A 14,443-nucleotide genomic window follows, 5' to 3' on the forward strand; every position below is an offset into this window, starting at 1 on the left:
AAAGACGTGAAAACCAACGTTGTGATGCCGAGCCTAGCTGACTAAGATTATTCGTACTGCCCGGTGTTATCCCAAGCTTAGCTGACCAATAGTAGTGACCACCCGGTTTCACCCAACCCTAGCAAGCTAAGACTAGTCGTACTGCCCGGTGTTATCCCAAGCTTAGCTGACCAATAGTAGTGACCACCCGGTTTCACCCAACCTTAGCTAGCTAAGACTAGTCGTACTGCCCGGTGTTATCCCAAGCTTAGCTGACCAATAGTAGTGACCACCCGGTTTCACCCAACCTTAGCTGGTCAAGACTAGTAGCAACCCCCCCCCTCCCGGTGTTATCACAATTCAAACTGCCACGTCCAACTACAGGTAGTCTATTAGAAACATAATATACACAGTAACACTACAAGTAATATACACATGATATACTAACTAATGTACACTACAGGTACCCTCCTAGGAACTAACGTACGAGCAAGAACCATCTGTCCCACGTGTGAGCCGCCAGCGACACAACGGTCAGGCATGAAAATGACCGGTAAAGAAAAACACTGAAAACCCCCGAGGCAGGGGGGGGGGAGGGGTACCCCCTCCCACGGTAAGGAGATTTTTTAATTTTGGGGATCAGAATCATGCAATCTGGTGCATTCTGTAATGAGATTTTTAACCTTATATTTAAAGAGAATCTGCTAATTCCATATAGCAGAACACATACCGAAACAGGATCTGTAGAATAGAATCCATAGAATAGAATACACGCAATGTACGTCCACACGCCAGAACCAGCGTGCAACCCAGGGTACAGGTCCCCCAGGGACCCCAGGTCGCGGCCGCACTGTTTGTCGCAGAGCGTGTACATTGTCTAGCAGAGCGTGAGGCCGGATACCAGTCTACCCTTCGGCAAAAACTGGTGGCTTGCTGCCAGCCGCAATAGATGATCAATAAACCGTGCGCCTGTACATATGCCCGTGGTAGAATAAAATGCTGCACATGAACTCGGAAAAAAACGGAAAACGCGGAAACAATTCTGGGATCGGGAAAAAAGCGAAAATCCGCGGAAACGCGGAAAATTTTCATGCCTGAACGGTAACACGTGGAAGCACATAGATCGTAAGGTGGACGTAGGCGAGCTAACATCGTAGCTTCGTTAATCCGCGTAGTTAGTTCGTTAGTTCGACCGGCTAACTTACTTGCAGCGTTGAGAAGGTTCAGCATTGTCTGCTCTGCTCTCTGCAGCAGCTCACTAACGAGCTCCTCAAACTTCTCCCTGTAACGAGATCGAGATTGTCGCATTTTCGCACGGCCGCAACCGTGCGTGAACTGTGTTGTGTGGACACAGAACATCACAAATCCATGGCAAGAAAATCACAAAAGCTTGCTTAAAACCAAGCTTTACATTGTTGCGCTGCTGCTGCTGCTTCTGCTACTCCTGCCACTACTACTACTACTGACTCTAGCATCCTCCACGCTACTACTCGCTCGCTCGCGACCGTCACCACGGTTACCTCGAGAAGTGAGCGGTGACGTCGACGTCGTTCATGAAGCACTCGACGTGCATCGGGATGTCCGTCGAGTTGGCGCTCATCAGCTTCTTCAGCTTCTCGCACTCGTCCGTCAGCCGCACAATCGCGCGCTTGTTCGTGCGCGCGTCCAGCCGGTAGCGCTTCTTGAAGTCCTCCGTGAAGTGGTCGGTGAGCGCGAGCGTGAAGTCCCGCCCGCCCAGGTTCGGGTCCGACGCGACCGCGAGCACCTGAAGTCGGAAATTTTCGTCGGACGATTCGTAAATTTTTTACCTTTTTTTTTATCGTTCGCCTTTCCGTTTTTTAATCTATCGTTTATTTATTCCAGTTTGCCTTGCGACAAATGGAAATCGTAAATTTCGTCGACAGTTTGTAAATTTTAAAGCCGTTTTCGTCGTTGGTCGTTTAACATTGCACCTGCCGTCGCCCAACCAGCATCACTATACGAGGCTCTAAACGCGACACTTAGCGACACAGGACTTGTCGAGCGGTCAGACATTTTATACATTTTACCGTTTTTTATCGTTCACTTTTCTGTTTTTTAATCTATCGTTTATTTATTCCAGTTCACCTTGCGACTAGACAAATTTTGCATGATTACGGCTGGCACGAAACAAAAACGACATTCAATGAGAGAACGCTTCATTTATCGAGAAGGATTTTGCACGAGAAAATGAATTATATCGATCGAGGAAAACCCACCTTCAGTTTGCCTTTGTTAAATGCACAGGCGCAGGTCTGCATGGCAGAGTGGCCCACGTCAATAAACACAACATTCCTGGGCTTTTCCTCTGGAGTTGGAAGGTCCTGTTTGTAGATTCCTGGTCACGAAAAGATAAAGAATTATAAGAACCTCTGCTATGAAACACTACCTACAAATCAGATGCTGAGAAATTTATGTATATATATATATATATATATATATATATATGTGGTTATCTTGGTTAAATCTAAAACCCTCTCACTTTTTACCATGCGAGTACATAACAATTTTTTCTGACTACTCATCTTGCATCGGCAGATTTGGGATTGCTTTTTTTAACTAGCTTTCATTAACACACTTCATGACAGTTACCGCCCCTTTATGTTCCCCTGGTCTTTTCCCCTGATTCAGATCGGGTGTTTTTATGACATAATAACATTTTCTAAAGGGAAAAAAAACTTATTGACTTTTCTGTAATTTCAAGACAAATTGCCACTTTGGGTTCCCACGAGCAAAAATAACTCGCCATCTTCCAGTTTAAAATATAAATAAGAAAAGCCGTGTTGAATTGTAAAAAAAAAACAGAAAAACAAAAAACACGTGAGGCCAAGTGATGAGGAGGCTTTTATAAACAGCCTCCTGCTAACCCAACATCCCCCAACTTTCCGATAAGGCCAAAACAAAATATAGGTGTGGTTACCGTTACATGCTGAAAAAAAATAGAGTAGGTAAGTAGGGAAAACATGTTATTTTATTGAAACATTTTATTTACGAACCATGTCCGAAGGATGTGCGTTGTGCCCTTTGAAGCAGGAACTGTCCAATTCATATTTTTTTTATTTTTTTTTTACTATAAAGAAAATTGACAATAAAATGTTTAGGGTCGCTGGGAATAAATAGGGTCGGTCGGGAAACGGTGACCACACCTATATTTTGTTTTGACCTAATACAACAGCTAGTTGTAACCCACAGGGAAAACGAAAGCAACTGTTCCCTCCTGTGATTGCCCCCCTTCAATCTAATGCCCGGAGGGTCGTTGCCCCCCAAAATAGCCTTTATATTAGTCTCAACATTAACTTTGTCTTCTAAACAATTGAAAGAAACATGCGTAAAGTTACCAGTTTCTCATAATATGCAATGTGTAGAGGCCCGACCTACGAGAAAAAGTCAAGACTAATGTCAAGACTAATTTGGTTTCTAACAACAGTCCCCTGCTGCATCGGACAGAGTGGATAAAGCACCTCTCTGCCTGACAGTGGCCAACCCCTAGCGAGAGAGTAGCAAACCTCCGAGTCAGCGAGCGAGTGAGAGAGCGAGTACTCACCATAAGCGAGGGCGGTGGCCGTTGTCTCGTTCATCAGCTTGAGACAGTTGAGACCGGCGATGCGACTCGAGTCGAGCATCGCTCGCCGCTCCGCATCAGTGAAGAAGCTCGGAACCTGCGACGACGAGACGACGGTCACGCGAGTGAACGGATGCTGGTTAAAGATGAAGGAGAATAGCAAGAGGGAACGACATGGGCTTTACAGCAGTGGATGGGTGCTGGTTAAGGAGGAGGATAGCAGGAGGACAGCAGGACGTGACTTCTTGATGCGGGAACGACAGGGCCTTTTACAGCAGTGGGTAGGCGCGTGCTGGTTAAGGAGGAGGATAGCAGCGAGGAACGACATGGCGCTTTACAAGCAGTGGCGTGGTCGCTGCTGAGTTAACGCAGCGAGAAGATAGCAGCGAGGACCCGCAGGAGCGAACTTACATGGCTTTACAGCAGTGGGTGGCTGTTTAAGGAGGATTGATAGCAGAGGGCGAACGACATGGCTTATACAGCAGTGGCGTGCCGCGTGCTGCTATGGAGCGATAGCAGGCAGCGGAACGACATGGGCTTTACAGCAGTGGTGGGTGCTGCTTTAAGATGGAGGAATAGCGGAGGGAAACGACGATTGGGGGGCTGTGTACGAGCAGGTGGGTGGGGTGCGGTGTTAAGAGGCGCAGGATTAGCAAGGACTAGGAACGACATGGGCTTTACAGCAGTGGGTGGGTGCTGGTTAAGGAGGAGGATAGCAGGAGGGAACGACATGGGCTTTACAGCAGTGGGTGGGTGCTGGTTAAGGAGGAGGATAGCAGGAGGACAGCAGGAGGGAACGACATGGGCTTTACAGCAGTGGGTGGGTGCTGGTTAAGGAGGATGATAGCAGGAGGACAGCAGGAGGGAACAACATAGGCTTTACAGCGATGGTGGGTGCTGGTTAAGGAGGATGATAGCAGGAAGCCAGCAGGAGGAACAACATGGGCTTTACAGCAGTGGGTGGGTGCTGGTTAAGGAGGATGATAGCAGGAGGGAACGCACATGGGGGCGGTGTAGGCAGCAGGGTGGGGGTGTGGGTGGCTGGTGTGGTTGAAGGAGGGGGATGACAGCAGGGGGTGAAAGACGACGGATGGGGTGTTTGACGAGCATGGTGGGTGGCTGGTTAAGGAAGGAGGATAGCAGGGAGGGCGAACGACGATGCGGCTGTTTACAGCAGTGTGCCGGTAGGGTGCTGGTTAAACGGAAGGAGCGATAGCAGGATCTGGCGAACGGGACATGGGCTTTACAGCAGTGGGTGCACGGGTGCTGGTTAAGGATGAAGGAGGGAAGCAGACGGCACTGACCAGAGGTCCAGCATCCTGTGTGGGTGTTGGTTGAAGATGAAGAAGGGAAGCAAGAGAAGAGCAGGTGGGATTGAATGACATCATGAGCTTCACCATCATGCATGGGATAAATGTTGGAGGATAAAAGCAGGATACAATGACCAGGGCTTCAACATCCTTTCGCACCCTAGCACAGAATTCGCACTCATTTCGGAACCACACAAATCGTGCAAACGTGATAGATAGCACAACACTACCACCACCACCACCACCACCACCACCACCACCACCTCAAGCTACTACTACACATTTCCCCTGCGACTTCACACGTAAAGATTCCACGACGAATCGCGGGGAGTGCGCGCGTTGGGACTTCTTCCAACACATACCGAGATGACGCAGTCGTTCACTTTGGCTTTGAGCCCCGACTCTGTTACGTCCTTCAACTTGGTAAGCATCATGGCCATGATCTGCTGAGGCGAAAACACCTGCTCCTCACCCAGGTACTGCACCTGCAAACACACACGAGACACACGCTCTAGCAGTAGCAGTGTTTCTTCTGAGGGAAAATTAGACAAAGGAGGTAATGGCCAGTTTCGGAAAAAAACGCATGATGGATTCAAAGGCCGTAAGGACACATGCGGACGCTGCAGGTGGACAAATATGCCAGAAGCACATGGTGATCAATTTATTTTTGGGTTGACACTATTTTGATAACGGCAGGTAAATGCAGGAATATTGTCACAACGGCGATGTTAAATTTGACAGTGGCGGTGCGCCACTGTGCCTCTTATGTATAAGAAACCCTGACTGGAGACCATCCCGGCTGTCGTCGCCGTGGCAACGACATCAACACTCTCTCAACGAGTTGCCAGGAGGATCGGGAGAGAACTCTCGTGACTCATAAAAGTTTTAACGGCTATTACAAATTTGGCCGAGCACTGGGAGCATTTGTCAGTGTTGATGCACAACGTTAGAATCAATGTCAAGATCAATTTAGCATTTTCCAATACTCAGTGACTCTATTATCAGGAGTGTATAATACAGACTCCTGCTACGCTAGCATTGGGGTGCTACATCTTTAGACTATTACCAAGAAAAACCGACTTTCATGAAAATCAAACACAAAACACCGTACCCATAAATAATCACCGTACATCTATATAGATAATCGCCTTAATCAAATTAACGCAATTAGAATTTTAGAAAGCAATATCTATCTATATAACTCCTTTAATATATGTTAACGCAAGAATAATGTAGCGAGTTGTTAGTGGGCTCTACGCTCATACCAAATTTGTCAAACTTAAACAGAGCATTCACGTTCTGTTATCAACCCCTCTTACACACCCCACCTCCCACATACACACACGAACTGTACAAACTAAACATCACATGTACAGAAATATGTGAGAACGACTCCCTGCAACAAATTTTGATGATTCTGCGCGAAATTAGATCTTAATGACCTCATCAATCGTTACAACTATACAAGAGTAGCTGACAAAGGGATTTATGCGCCGAACCGCACTACTCCGCCGTTTCAGTGAAGCACGTCCACAGCTAGAAAGGCTTGCCACCTGGCACGATACCGCGTTCCCATTATCGGCAATTTCGCCCTTATTACATCCGAGATTGATGTATGCGGGTGGTGCCTGCTACGTGGCCACCCACAATCTATTCCTCGTTCACCGCAAACCCTGACAGGTCGGTCAATACCGCGCCAAATAACAAATATCGATATTCCCTAAATTCTAGCGAATAAATTTTAGCGAGTAGATGTTGGTTGTTGCTGAGACGGAATTCCAGCAGTCTGTTACCGTAGTGAAACGTAGGGATAAGATCATAACTATTTTTGCAGTTCAAATTGTTTAAGTCTATGGTTTTAATTTGTAATTTTTCAGCATATATATATCGCAAGTTTTTAGCTGGTTTCAATTCTAGTCAATTTACAGGACGATTACAGTACATATAGTCACTAAGTCTATGATTGCATTAATCAAATGTTATAAACCACAATTCAAAACCTGATAAGTGAAATGATTACTATAGCCTGGTTAAACACCAATCTTCCAGCTAATGGATTACTTCACAGATCGAAACACGAGCCCCCCCCCACCGCAATCAATAAATGAATGTAGTGTGAATTATTCCCGACTAGACTGGTTACCCAAATAATTTTCGATACAGCCACAGTTTCCTAAAAATTGTTTCCATTATACCAGCATCTATGCTCACAGATCCCAGCTGTGTAAGAATCAGACACCATCTATCTTGTAAACTGCTTCCCGCTACTGTGGCTTTCTGTTCATGTGCTGAATGACGTGCACTGGAACTTAGTGTGCTAGGCACGAGGCACATGGATACTCGTACAGTCAGGGATGGAGCACGCTGGCTCGCATAGATTACCCTTCATCTTCTAATTTGTTTAAACTGCTGATTTTAGTGACTTTTTGTGATGTCGGTAGTCTCAATTTTACGTAAATTAACGTAGTTTAGCAACGTTTTTATAGCACAGCATCGTGAAAGCTGAATATATGTGTAGTACCGTAAATACGTTACTGTAAAACTAAATTTCCAAAAAAAAATTATAGCAAATAAAAAGCTCATAAATAATAAAGTCAACACCACTTAATATCATTCGAACATAACTAACGTGTGGCGATCATTCAAGCTTCGTCCAAGTGTGATGCACGACCAATACAGGTGTTCAACTCACACGAGGCTACACTGTGTGCGGCATGCACGACAAATACAGGCGCTTTCAACTCACAAGCGAGGCCGCCCTACACTGTAGTGCGGGTGCTACGACCAATACAGGTGCTTTCAACTCACAGCGAAGGCTTACCACTCCGTGTGCGGCATGCACGACCAATACAGGTGTTCAACTCACAGCGAGGCTACACTGTGTGCGGATGCCACGACCAATAAAACAGCCCCGCTGTTCAAACTCCACAGCGCCACTGGCTACACTGGTGTGGCGGAATGCACGACCAATACAGCTGTGTTCAAAACTCACAGCGCAGGCCTACCACTGTGTGCGGTCATGCACGACCAATACAGGTGCTTCAACTCACAGCGAGGGGCCTAACACTGTGTGCGGTCATGCACGACCAAATACAGGATGTTCAACTCACAGCGGAGGCTACACTGTGTTGTAGATGCCATGACCAGTACGCGTGGCTTCAACTCACAGCCGAGGCGTACACTGTGTGCGGAAATCATGCCACGACCAATACAGGTGGCCTTCAACTCACAGCGAGGCTACCTGTGTCGGTCTTATGCACGACCGAATACAGCGTTGTTCAACTCACAGCGACGGCCTACACTGTGCTGCGGAAAATGCGACGCGCACCAATACAGGTTTTCCAACTCACAGCGAGGCTACACTGTGTGCCGGCAATACCATGCACACCAATACAGAGTGTTCAACTCACAGCGACGCTACACTGTGTGCGGATGCACGCACCAATACATGGATGTTCAACTCACAGCGAGGCTACACTGTGTGCGGAACATGCACGACCAATAACAGGTGTTCAACTCACAGCGAGGCTAACACTGCCTGTGCGGCAGGACGACCAATACAGTGTGTTCAAACTCACAGCCGAGGCTACCACCCTGTGTGCGGATGCCAGACCATATACAGGCGTTCAACTCACAGCGCCAGGCTACACTGCTGGCGGCATGCATGACCAAATACAGGCTGTTCAACTCACAGCAGAGGCTTACACTGTGTGCCGGATGCACGACCAATACAGCGTGTTCAACTCACAGCGCATGGCTACACTGTGGGCGGATGCACGACCAATACAGGCCCGTTCAACTCACAAGCGAGGCTTACACTTGCTTGTGCCGGTCATGCACGACCAATACAGCGTGTTCAAAACTCACAGCCCGAGGGCTGCCACTGTGTGCGGATGCACCGGCCAATACAGAGTGTTCAAACTCACAGCCGAGGCCTTACCACTATCGTGTGGCGGCAATGCACGCACAATAAACAGGGGGTCAACTCACAGCGAGGCTACAAAACTTGTGTGCGGCATGCACGCGCAATACAGTGTTCAACTCACCAGCCCGCAGCGCTACACTGTGTGCGGCATGCACGACCAATACAGGTTCAACTCACAGCCGAGGCTACACTCGTGTGCGGCTATGCACGACCAATAAAGGTGTTCAACTCACACTCACAGTTGCAGCGCTACACTGTGTGCGGTATGCACGACCAATACTAGGTGCATTCAACTCACAGCGCAGGCTACACTGTGTGCGGAGCACGGACAATACAGGGTGTCTAAACACAGCGAAGCTACACCACACACAAGCTGCTGTGCGGCATGCACGACCAATACAGCCGTGTTCAACACACCACGCCGAAGCCCTACACTGTGTGCGGATGCACGACCAATACAGGTGTTCAAACTCACAGCGCCAGGCAGGACACTGTGTGCGCGAACATGCCACGGACCAATACAGGTGTTCAACTCAACACGCGATGGATACACTGTGTGTGGCCATGCATGACCAATACAGGTGCTTCACTCACAGCAAGAGGATACACTCGTGCTGCGCGATGCATGACCGATACAGTGCCGTTCAACTCACAGCGAGGCTAACACTGTGTGCGGCTATGCCACGACCAATACAGGCTGTTCAACTCACAGCGAGGCTACACTGCTGTGCGGCCATGCACGACCAATACAGGCTGTTCAACTCACAGCCGCAGCTACACTGTGTGCGCGATGCCACGCACCAATACAGGGGCTTTCAACTCACAGCCCTGAGGCTACACTGTGTGCGGAATGCACGACCAATACAGGTGCTGCAACTCACACTGAGGCTACACTGTGCCTGCCGCGCATGCATGGACCAATAACAAGGTGCTTCAGACTCACAGCCGAGGCTACACGTGCTGTGCGGGATTGCACGACCAATACAGGGTGTTTAACTCATCAGCCGAGGATACACTGTGCTGCAGGATGCATGACCCAATAACAGGTGGCCTTCAAAACTCACAGTGCAGGCTACACTGTGCTGCGGACATGCATGACCAATACAGGCGTTCAAACTACAGCGTGGGCCCCTACACTGTGTGCGGCCTCACATGCCCCACGACCAAAACAGGTGTTAACAACTCAACAGCGCAGGCTACACTGTGTGCGGCATGCACGACCAATACAGCGTGTTCAACTGCACAGCGAGTACACTGTGTGCGGCATGCACGACATATACCAGGTGCTTCAACTCACAAGCGAGGCTACACTGTGCTGCGGATGCAACACCAATTACAGTGTTCAACTCACAGCGAGGCCTACACTGTGTGCGGATGCGAGAGTCGACATCGTCGTCCGACACATGAAGCCGCGACACGCCTACCTTCACGCCGGTCGAGCCGTCGGGCTGCCGCACAATGTCGTACGGCAGAAAGTCCTTCTCTCGCTGCAGTCTCGGATCGTCAAAGTTTCTCCCGATGAGCTTCTTGAAACCCCAGATGGTGTTCTTCAGGTTTGAGACCATCTGTTGCTTCGCCGCGACGCCCATCGTCCGATTCTTCTCGTTAAGCGAAATGACGGCCCTGAAACATTTTACGCGCGACTGTCGTGACGTTTCACACCCCCGACTGCCGTCGTCACGTTTTACGGACGAAGAAAGCCAAACCAAGGACAAGTTTTAATCAGGACGTATGAAAGAAACCTTTGTATGCACAATGGCGAGACACATGAACACCTTGGCTTGTTTTTTATCTGGTTGCTAACTGCTACCTTGATTATAGCCGCGTTCACACGTAGCAAGAAATTCAGTATTTAGCGTTCACACGAGGCAAAATGCGCGGTCTAAGAAATACGGAATCTAAATGGATTCGGTATTTGTTGAAATACGAGGCTTCCCAGAATGAGATGCCGAATTACTTGCCGTGCTTGAGAAATTCCGAATGTCTTGGACCCCGTATTTCTCTCGTGTGAATGCTAAATACCGAATTTCTGAAGCCGCGTATTTTATAGAATGGTCCGCGCTCAACAGTTAGTCAGTTACACTCGCATTACGCGAGTAGGTCGAGCCCTGGACCAGTCTACGTATTTTATCGGAAGTTGCTGTGCACTGATTGTTTATTTCGCATTGTTCGCTTGATTGTTCGCTTGAACGCATTGTGTTTTTTTCAGTGTACTAAAGCAGCTGGCAGCAATAATATATATAAGCTGCGTTCACACGAGGATAAAAGTTGCGTTCACACGCTAAAATATACGCGGCTTATTTAGCCAGGGCTTGCTTAGCCGCGAATATACGCGGCTTGCTAAGCGCGGAATCATATTCCGCGCCAAATAAGCCGCGTATATTCGGCACCACGCTGGCCGCGTATTGTCTGTCGTTGTCATTGTCTGTCATTGTCATTCGAATTGCGAAACAGTAGCGTGCTCACCTAGACTGCTACCCGTTCGCTGCACGACGTTAGTGTAGCGTGTGGAACTGTCGACCGGGTACCAGTCTATATTATTCCTGGCTACCTAAGCCTCGAATCTCGTGTATCTCGTGTGAACGCATTTTACCAGAACTTAGCACCAACTAAGTACGGTACCAGCTAAGCCGTGTATACGTGTGAACGCAGCTATATATATATATATATATATGACAATGTATGTATTTTCTTGTAACCACATCCTTAGAACTATAAAATACATATATAATATATTATATTATATGGCAAAAAATTAACCAATATAAACTTGAACGTTTTTGAACTTTTGAACTTCATAAGTAGTAAGAGATGTTATCATTTCCCATGCAGTCCATATCAGTCCAACCTTTGCTCAAACATGACATCGCCTGTTGTTTAACAGAAGCACACTGTCTACTAACAAGAATGTCGCTGATAACTATCGGAAAACTGCTCAGTGGTTACAGGCACCATGTGACAACAGACACAACTGCAATAATGACTAATACAATGGTCGGTGGCATTCTATTTCTAATACAATAACGACACTAACGATGGGATTCATGTGATTTCCTACTTCTCCTTTTGCTTTCCCTTTGTATAGAGGGTTCCGTGACTTGCACTAACTATATTTTGGATTTGCTGGCAGATTTCCAAAGTTTTATCAATATTCCATAAAAAAATTCAAATCAAATTTGCCAGTATAATGAGTTGTGAGGATTAGCAACGCTAGTTCATTCATTTTTTACACCACTATTTTACTCGACCATTTAAGCCCCGCTACTTCAGCAGAAAATTAAGTTTGTCAGAAGTTGACAAGTGGTGTAGTTTATTATGTAGGTAGTGTACACGATGTATCATGTAACACACTAACTGGGTATGACCGTGATTATCTAATTGAATTTGAGGATGTGCTTATACTCAGTTTATAGACCGAATACTGATACCGAACAAATATGAACGATAAATCCCCAAATTTAAATGATTAGATAATGAGTGTGGGACACTACATCACTACCTGGTCATGTTATACAATTCAGACACTAACCTATGCATTCAATCACTGAATCGTGTGGCATTGCCATTGGACCACAGAATAGGGGCCTAGAAGTTAGATAGCATAGCAACAATTAGATACAATAATGTAACCCAACAAGAGTAGGGTTACAACGCGAGCCTATTCTTTTCTTTGGAGGAGCCCCTGAGTGATTCACTCAGGGCGGTTTTATGGTGCGTTTTTCGAGACTACAACTTGCAAACTGGGTTTATTCTAAACACGAACCTTTCTCCGCTATCCTGGGACTTAGTAATACTATGTATCACAATACTCTGTATTAAACTATTATAACCTGTTACAAAATTTCGAAGTGACGAGCGGCGATATTACGAGCGCCATTTCTGTTGACCTGTGACGTACAGATTCCCAATGCGCATAGTGTTCGGCTAACTTCGTCATGACGTCACGACTGACAGCAGGCATCCAATGATACATTCGATCTTGGAGTCGAAGTTAGCCGAATGCTATGCGCATTGGGAATCTGTACGTCACAGGTCAACAGAAATGGTGCTCGAAGTATCGCCGCTCGTCACTTCGAAATTTTGTAACAGGTTATAATAGTTTAATACAGAGTATTGTGATACATAGTAAGTCCCAGGATAGCGGAGAAAAGTTCGTGTTTAGAATAAACCCAGTTTGCAAGTTGTAGTCTCGAAAAACGCACCATAAAACCGCCCTGAGTGAATCACTCAGTGGCTCCTCCAAAGAAAAAGAATATGCTCGCGTTGTAACCCTACTCTTTTTAGGTTACTTTGTCATTATTGTATCTAAGCAACAATACTCAACCAAGAGAAAAGCACTACGTTTTACCTCATATTGGCATTATTGCATTACAGCAAAAATTAATGACAAATACTTACGGCGTAGACCGCTGACTGTAATCATTTGCGACTGTCTCTATTCCACCGCCTCTAGCCACTGCAATATAGTTGCTCTGGTATCCGCAGTCAAACCCCACGACGGACATGATTGCGAGTTGATTCTCCTTTCAGTCTCTCTTGTACTTGGCTTGCTGACGAAAACGTGTACACTGATCCGGACAGCTACTCGTGGACGTAAATGGTATTTGGAAGAGCGGTTACACAGAAATTTACACGATTATGCCGTTATACGACAATATAACCTAGAAGACATCTAGAACTATGCAAATATCAAACGAATCAATGAAACAATTTTTACGAATATTCCAGAACCGGCGTGTTAGCAAAACGGTAATCCTGCTTTCCGTCAATGTACACTTACGCAATCAATCGATAGTGCTGCCAGGAGAGTGCTAAACTCGTCTCAAAACCTAGCATGAAAAATGTTTTTTTGCGAGCAAACTCCTTATAGTTATCACTAAACAAAAACTAAATTATCATTTTTCGTGATTGTTTAATTTTAATGCTTAGTAAATCTTTATTTTGGGGTCAAAACCATTATTGATATGTTCAGTTCAGTGTCATACCAAACCGGATGTCAAGAAACGCATGCAAGTAAATCTGGTCTGAATCTGATGAAGTTTGGTGAGGTAAATAAGTTTGAAACCTGTGCCAGTAGTAGTAGTAGATTAGTTTAAAACCTACGATATAGGAAACCTTGTGCTAAGGTAGGTTTCTTATCGATTTTTATGGTTGAAACTACAAAGTAGGAAGTAATCTCAGCGTAGTCACGGTACTCGGTAGTGACAGTGTCAGAACGAGAATGAGTTGTTGACGTTGGCGCTGCTGCCAAGCGAAGCGTGTGGAGTGGAGGCGTGAAGGTCTTGAACGCTTGCTTACAGATGTTGATACAGCCAGGGACATTACTACAGTATGACTGGTACAAGAGCTGGGAGGGAAGAGAATCTCTGCTGTCCATACTGCACAGAAACATGCACCACAGGAAACTATTTGGTAGGTATAAATGAGACAAGGTCTGCCAGAATATATTTTTATTTACGCAGTGGCTACGCGTCCGGAACCGGTCGCCTAACCTCCAGGCTACGCGTCCGGACATCCACTCACACACAGTGATCGTGCCACTCGCGTACACGCGTGATTGCGCAACGGGACGCTCTGCTGCCGTCTATCCTTTCATCCGTTCTCTCTCGCTCTCTCTCTCTCTCTCTCTCTCTATCACACACCTCTCTG

The 14,443-nt window shown here is 46.7% G+C and overlaps 2 protein-coding genes across 4 annotated transcripts in view; one reads left to right on the plus strand and one right to left on the minus strand.

Annotated features, from left to right (window-relative positions):
- Positions 1 to 13,548, minus strand: part of LOC106807234 (97 kDa heat shock protein-like) — a 22,253-nt gene extending 8,705 nt beyond the window's left edge. Inside the window, exons 1-8 of the mRNA XM_014809521.1 lie at positions 13,193 to 13,548; positions 10,219 to 10,417; positions 5,232 to 5,354; positions 3,542 to 3,656; positions 2,217 to 2,335; positions 1,500 to 1,744; positions 1,177 to 1,261; positions 710 to 829 (exon numbers count right to left, since the gene is read on the minus strand). Of these exons, the coding sequence (XP_014665007.1) occupies positions 710 to 829; positions 1,177 to 1,261; positions 1,500 to 1,744; positions 2,217 to 2,335; positions 3,542 to 3,656; positions 5,232 to 5,354; positions 10,219 to 10,417; positions 13,193 to 13,299 (1,113 nt within the window). The 5' untranslated portion in view covers positions 13,300 to 13,548. The remainder of the gene's footprint in view (positions 1 to 709; positions 830 to 1,176; positions 1,262 to 1,499; positions 1,745 to 2,216; positions 2,336 to 3,541; positions 3,657 to 5,231; positions 5,355 to 10,218; positions 10,418 to 13,192) is intronic.
- The window catches only part of LOC106807242 (REM2- and Rab-like small GTPase 1), a 4,749-nt gene continuing 3,634 nt past the window's right edge, over positions 13,329 to 14,443 (plus strand). Inside the window, exons 1-2 of one of the 3 annotated variants that reach the window (XM_014809530.1) lie at positions 13,329 to 13,394; positions 14,095 to 14,206. In XM_014809530.1, coding sequence (XP_014665016.1) covers positions 13,392 to 13,394; positions 14,095 to 14,206 — 115 coding nt within the window. In that variant the 5' untranslated portion in view covers positions 13,329 to 13,391. Of the gene's footprint in view, positions 13,395 to 13,630; positions 13,843 to 13,862; positions 13,921 to 14,094; positions 14,207 to 14,443 lie in introns of those variants that run through there. The other 2 variants (XM_014809529.1, XM_014809532.1) reach the window with 2 other exon arrangements.

Source organism: Priapulus caudatus, unplaced genomic scaffold (assembly GCF_000485595.1).
Source record: "Priapulus caudatus unplaced genomic scaffold, Priapulus_caudatus-5.0.1 Scaffold202, whole genome shotgun sequence".
NCBI classification, from domain to species: Eukaryota; Metazoa; Priapulida; class Priapulimorpha; order Priapulimorphida; family Priapulidae; genus Priapulus; species Priapulus caudatus.